Raw genomic sequence first — 6345 nt, 5'->3', positions numbered from 1 at the left:
TTGGACATGCACCTTGGCTGTCATCAATAAAACGTGTCAAGCTAACTAGCTGTTGAAAAATCTGTTTAATTTCAATGGCTGTCAGTTGTTTTCAAGCCATACAATGTACAGTGAAAGGTGTTAATCATGCAATGATGTCATTTTTCTGCCAATTTAGATGACACCACCCACTTGAATGATGGAGAAGCAGATGTGTGCACACAAGATAAATCCAAACTGAAGCATGTGGAAAATTAATCATTTAATGTTTAGCTTGTTTTGTCCATTTTGCTATCTCTCTCTCTCCATCTGTCTATCTGCCTGGAGTTCTTTGACGTCCTGGCACAGGAACAGTGAGGAAATACGTTGCCATGCTTCTAGACCACGGCAAACTTTGTTCCAGACCAGCACATACACCTATACACCAGGAAAATCTGTGGAAATGGAATGTCATCTGTAGCACTCCAACTCCACCAGAGACAACGACACACAAAGGCTGCTGAAACAGTTACAGAGTAAAGTATTTCTGTGTCCCTTCTGCATTGCTACAAAGTTTTAGAATGCACAACGGACTACGATATGATGCTGCCTGTGTAGCGAGGCCCTTAATGATGATAGAGAGAAAACTTTTACCTTTTTTTTGTGTCCAGAGCTCAGCTTGAGAGACTATGTGGCTGTTCAACCACACTAAACATGTTCTGTGAATTACAATTATATTTAAGTCTTAAATATAAGACTACGCAAGCTTTTCTCCTAAAGACAAATCAAACCTACCATGTCTTCAGGAGCTGGACGACACAAGGCACATGTGCACAGCTCTGAATGGATCTTGAAATCTTTTGTCTGAAAAAAAAGTGAAATTTTTTTTTCAATTATCTCTCAAGATTAAAAAGAAATTGTGAGAGTAAATAATGTGGCTCTTCCTAAGTTTATTACATCTCCCGTAACTACTAACACACCCCAAATGATTAACATTATGTTAATGACTTTCAACCAAGGATGTATTTTTTAGAATTTTTGGGGGTCATCATTTCACTATGAACAAAAATCAGTTTAATGAGCACATTATTCATTTAAAATGCAAACTAAGTGCTGGCAGGCACAAAGTAATTAATGGTGTTGGACGAGGACCAATAAGAACTCACCACTTCTTATTGCTACTGAACAGGCAAAAATGTTAAAAGTGTTTAGTTGCAAGGACCACTTCAATGCAGTTAACTGTGCGCACGTTTACCTTAATATATGTAAAACTTAAAAAAATGACTAATTAAACAGTGAGCCTTACTTTAGTGTAGTCGTCCACTGCTGCAGCTGTCCACTGACCACTGCATAGGCCTCACGTTGTAAGACCTAGCGGTGCCTCACAGTGGAGAGCAGCACCCACCACAAGCTTGGGGGCTAAGGTAAGGCTCTCTGTATAACTGGTAATTTTAAACAGTCTATTTACAATGCTTTGCAAAAGTATTCACCCCACTGGTCTTTTTCACATTTGAATTTTGGGGCAGCAACCGCTCAGTTGATACAGCAAACCATCTTATGACAGAAGGGTCGACGGTTCAAATCCAGCTCCCAACCAGTCAAAAATCTGTATGTTGCTGTTGTGTCCTTGGGCATGACACTTAACCCACCATGCCTGTGTATGAATGAGGTGGTGGTCAAGGGGCCGTAGGTGCAGAATGGCAGCCACGCTTCCGTCAGTTTGCCCCAAGGCAGTTGTGGCTACACTAATAGCTTACCACTACAAATGTGAGTAAATGAATAATGCAACTTGTAAAGTGCTGTGGGTGTCTTGAAAAGTGCTCTATAAATCCAAGTCATTATTATTATGTTAGGCACAAAAGATAATTCAGGCTTTTCTACATTAAAAACATTAAATATTTAAAAGTCCAAGACATGCTCACTGAATTGGAAATGTTCATGAGTCCATCCCGACTTGTTTAAAAAAAAAAAAAAAAAAAACTGTCAATAAAACTAATTATTTAGGTGTGCTATACCAAAGAGTGCCATTGCTTATGCAACCCAGCTGGATCTGAAACTGCTCAGCAGCCAATTGTGCAATTAATATTGTCCCTTAAAAATGGGGACTGCACAAAAAAAGGTCTGTAAATTTTACAAGGTTTATGTAGATAATTAACTTCAAAGCTGCACTATGAGCTCACATTCATTATTTGCTTTTAAGTTTAAAATGACAAAAACTTTGGCAATATCCTCATAAAACTGTCAAAAAAAAAAATGACGAGGACATAATTGAACAAGTCACAGTAATTACAGCCTAATTACTACTGACTTAAGCTACACTGATGAACATTACCATTATGAGCATGGCAAGTGGTTTACCATCCCACAGGATGTCCTTCTTCCAGGAGACGTCCGCCTGAGACAATCCTTCCTTCACAAATTCCACTGGCGTCATCCATCTCGTCTCAGTACGAATACTTTTCCCACGCAACCCTGGCGCACTCACAAATATCTTATTTTCAAACTAAACACAGGACATTAAAAATGCAAAACTGTACTGTGTAAAAGCAGTAGTCACCTGATGCAAAGCGCTGTTCATGTAGTGTCCCAGTTAAATCCCCACATGTGACTTTGAACGCTGTCTTGTTCCTGGCTTGTCTGTCTTCTGGCTGCTGTTCTGTCTGGTTTCTGTTTTCTCCTTCTTCTTCAGCTGAAACAGACACATAGAGGTAAATTCCATCAGAACAAACTAATGATGACAATTTCATAAGCAGTTTTTGTTTCAATTTTAATTGTGCGCGCGCGCACACACACACACACACACACACACCTGGCAAAATAAGTTTTGAACACATCACAATTTTTCTCAGTAAATATATTTCTTAAGGTACTATTGACATGAATTTTTCACCAGGTGTTGGTAACAACCCCAGTAATCCATATATATAAATAAACCAAAATAAATAAGTACAGAAATTAACCCTCTGGAGTCTTGGGTATTTTGGGGTGTTTTGGACTACTTTTGGCTTTACCTTCATAATTTCCCTTAAAAACTGTTTACCTGGCCTTGTTTGGTATCATTTTTTCAGCACAACCTCACCTGTGTGACTTTACAGTTTTTCTTTCATTCTGACATACTGCATTAAAAGAGTGACCCTAAATTCACCCCAAACCCTAAAATTCAAATCCGAAAAAGGTTTGTTTTATTTACTGTGAAAACCAGAAATATGTTGAACAAACCATTTTTATAACTTAGAATGTAAATATAAATGGTAAATTTCAAAAATACATGTAAAAATGTAGTATAAACAAAGTTATACACAATAATTCACATTAAAATGCAGGACATGCTTCGGCCATTTTTTGTAGCTATTTACATGCATTAAGATGCCACATAAATTATACTTGTGCCACTCAGAAAAATAATTCCTGTCCAGTAAACATCAGAAACCCCAAAATGTGTACAGATATTCCACCTTAATATCTATGTGTATTTTCCCTATCCATCCATTTTCTTCTGCTTTATCCGGAGTCGGGTCGCGGGGGCAGCAGCTCAAGCAAAGCCGCCCAGACCTCCCGATCCACACACACCTCCCCCAGCTCCTCCGGGGAAACCCAAAGGCGCTCCCAAGCCAGCCGAGAGATGTAGTCCCTCCAGCGTGTCCTGGGTCTTCCCCGGGGCCTTCTCCCAATGGGACGTGCCCGGAACACCTCTCCAGCGATGCGTCCAGGGGGCATCCGGAAAAGATGCCCGAGCCACCTCAACTGACTCCTTTCGACGTGGGGGAGCAGCGGCTCGACTCCGAGCTCCTCCCGAGTGACCGAGCTCCTCACCCTATCTCTAAGGGAGCGCTCAGCCACCCTGCGGAGGAAACTCATCTCGGCCGCTTGTACTCGCGATCTCGTTCTTTCGGTCAGGAGCCAAATCTCATGACCATAGGTGAGGATCGGAACGTAGATCGATCGGTAAATCGAGAGCTTTGCCCCCCTACTCAGCTCTCTCTTCACCACGATGGTCCGATACAGCGACCGCATCACTGCAGATGCTGCACCGATCCGTCTATCGATCTCACGCTCCATCCGTCCCTCACTCGTTAACAAGACCCCGAGATACTTAAACTCCTCCACTTGAGGCAAGGACACTCCACCGACCTGAAGAGGGCAAAGCACCTTTTTCCGGTCGAGAACCATAGCCTCGGATTTCGAGGTGCTGATTTTCATCCCGGACGCTTCACACTCGGCTGCAAACCGCCCCAGTGCATGCTGAAGGTCCTGATTTGACGAAGCCAACAGAACCACATTGTCTGCAAACAGCAGAGACGAGATTCTGTGGTTCCCAAACCAGACCCCCTCTACACCCTGGCTGCACCTAGAAATTCTGTCCATAAAAATAATGCACAGAACCGGTGACAAAGGGCAGCCCTGGCGGAGGCCAACGTGCACTGGAAACAGGTTTGACTTACTACCGGCAATGCGAACCAAGCTCCTGCTGCGGTCGTACAGGGACCAGATACCCTTAGCAAAGGACCCCGGACCCCGTACTCCCGGAGCACTCCCCACAGGGTGCCCCGAGTGACACGGTCGAATGCCTTCTCCAGATTCACAAAACACATGTGGACTAGTTGGGCGAACTCCCATGAACCCTCGAGCACCCGATGGAGCATGTAGAGCTGGTCCAGTGGGCGGCGACCAGGATAAAAACCACACTGCTCCTCCTGAATCCGAGGTTCGACCATCGGTCGAATTCTCCTCTCCAGTACTCTGGAATAGACTGTACCGGGGAGGCTGAGGAGTGTGATCCCCCTATAGTTGGAACACACCCTCCGGTCCCCCTTCTTAAACAGAGGGACCACCACCCTGGTCTGCCAATCCAGAGGCACTGTCCCCGATCGCCACGCGATGTTGCAGAGGCGTGTCAGCCAAGACAGTCCCACAACATCCAGAGACTTAAGGTACTCAGGACGGATTTCATCCACCCCAGGAGCCTTGCCACCGAGGAGCTTTCTAACCACCTCGGTGACTTGGGCGTGGGTAATGGATGAGTCCGCCTCTGAGTCCCCAGTCTCTGCTTCCTCTTCGGAAGACATGACGATGGGATTGAGGAGATCCTTGAAGTACTCCTTCCACCACCTGACAACATCCCCAGTCAGGGTCAACAGCTCCCCACCCACACCATAAACAGTGCTGGTGGAAAGCTGCTTCCGCCTCCTGAGGTGTCGGACGGTTTGCCAGAATCTCTTCGAGGCCGACCGATAGTCCTCCTCCATAGCCTCCCCGAACTCCTCCCAGACCCGAGTTTTTATCTCTGCGAGCGCACGGGCTGCGGCACGCTTGGTCTGCCGGTACCTGTCAGCTGCCTCTGGGGTCCCACCTACCAACAAAGATAAGTAGGACTCCTCCTTCAGCTTGACGGCATCCCTTACTTCCGGTGTCCACCACCGGGTTCGGGGATTGCCGCCGCAACAGGCAGCAGAGACCTTGCGACCACAGCTACAAGCGGCCGCATCAACAATGGAGGTGGAGAACATGGTCCACTCGGACTACATGTCTCCAACCTCCCCTGGGATCTGGGAGAAGCTCTCCCAGAGGTGGGAGTTGTTGGGACGTATTTTCCCTAATTCCTTGTTTTTTGTAGCATTTGTTATTGGTGTTGGTACAGACTGTCCGGACGGTGTTAGTGGCAAAAAAAAACAACAATAGAAAAAGATGTTTTGGACTTGGGGGGGGGGGGGGGGGGGGGATGTCTCAACCTGAACTACTGTGTTCTCCGCCCCTGGAGCCTGCTGACTGCTGGGGCTGTGTGTGTCTCCACCATGCTGTGTTCAGGGTGGAGTATAATACAATACAATAAAACAAGTACAATAAAAACACACTTAAAGCACCGCAAATATCACACAACTTTCAAAACTGACTGCCTTCTGCTTTTCACTCCGCACAAAACCACAATTTTCCTTCGTCCAGCAATGAAATTATGTGGATTGGGGATCATTGTTTATTAGCTAACATATTCTACACAAGTGATAAAGGAAAAAAAAAAATATTTTTTTCACTTGTTTGCTGTCGCAGACAGAGACATGGAAGAAAAGTCCCATTACATGTACACACACACACACACACACAGCCACGTGGGGTCTGTGGGTTCTCATCAAACCCACGTGGTGTTGGTGATTTTGATTGGTTAGCTCCTAAGTTTTCCATCAGTGGTAAACACCCCTTTCTCCTGTTGCAGTTGAGGGAGTCCTGTTTCATTCCAGCCCTCTCTATCCTTCAGCAGAATGAGGAAATGAGTTGTTTTTGTTGTGGGTGTCTGTAAAACGTACAGCAAATATGACCACATTATCCCCACCAAAAAACTTGCATAAATTATTAATCATAATTCAAGTTATGGCCTATTAACAAAATATAAAA

The 6345-nt window shown here is 44.9% G+C and overlaps 1 protein-coding gene across 2 annotated transcripts in view; it reads right to left on the bottom strand.

The window, feature by feature from the left end:
• LOC117528320 (nuclear body protein SP140-like protein) overlaps positions 1-6345 on the bottom strand; it is a 60586-nt gene that overhangs the window by 10981 nt on the left and 43260 nt on the right. For both annotated transcript variants that reach the window (XM_034190934.1, XM_034190935.1), the window contains exons 9-11: positions 2516-2647; positions 2291-2430; positions 754-822 (exon numbers count right to left, since the gene is read on the bottom strand). In XM_034190934.1, coding sequence (XP_034046825.1) covers positions 754-822; positions 2291-2430; positions 2516-2647 — 341 coding nt within the window. The remainder of the gene's footprint in view (positions 1-753; positions 823-2290; positions 2431-2515; positions 2648-6345) is intronic.

This window comes from Thalassophryne amazonica, chromosome 16 (genome assembly GCF_902500255.1).
Source record: "Thalassophryne amazonica chromosome 16, fThaAma1.1, whole genome shotgun sequence".
NCBI lineage: Eukaryota > Metazoa > Chordata > Actinopteri > Batrachoidiformes > Batrachoididae > Thalassophryne > Thalassophryne amazonica.
This window is presented reverse-complemented; position numbering and strand designations above follow the sequence as displayed.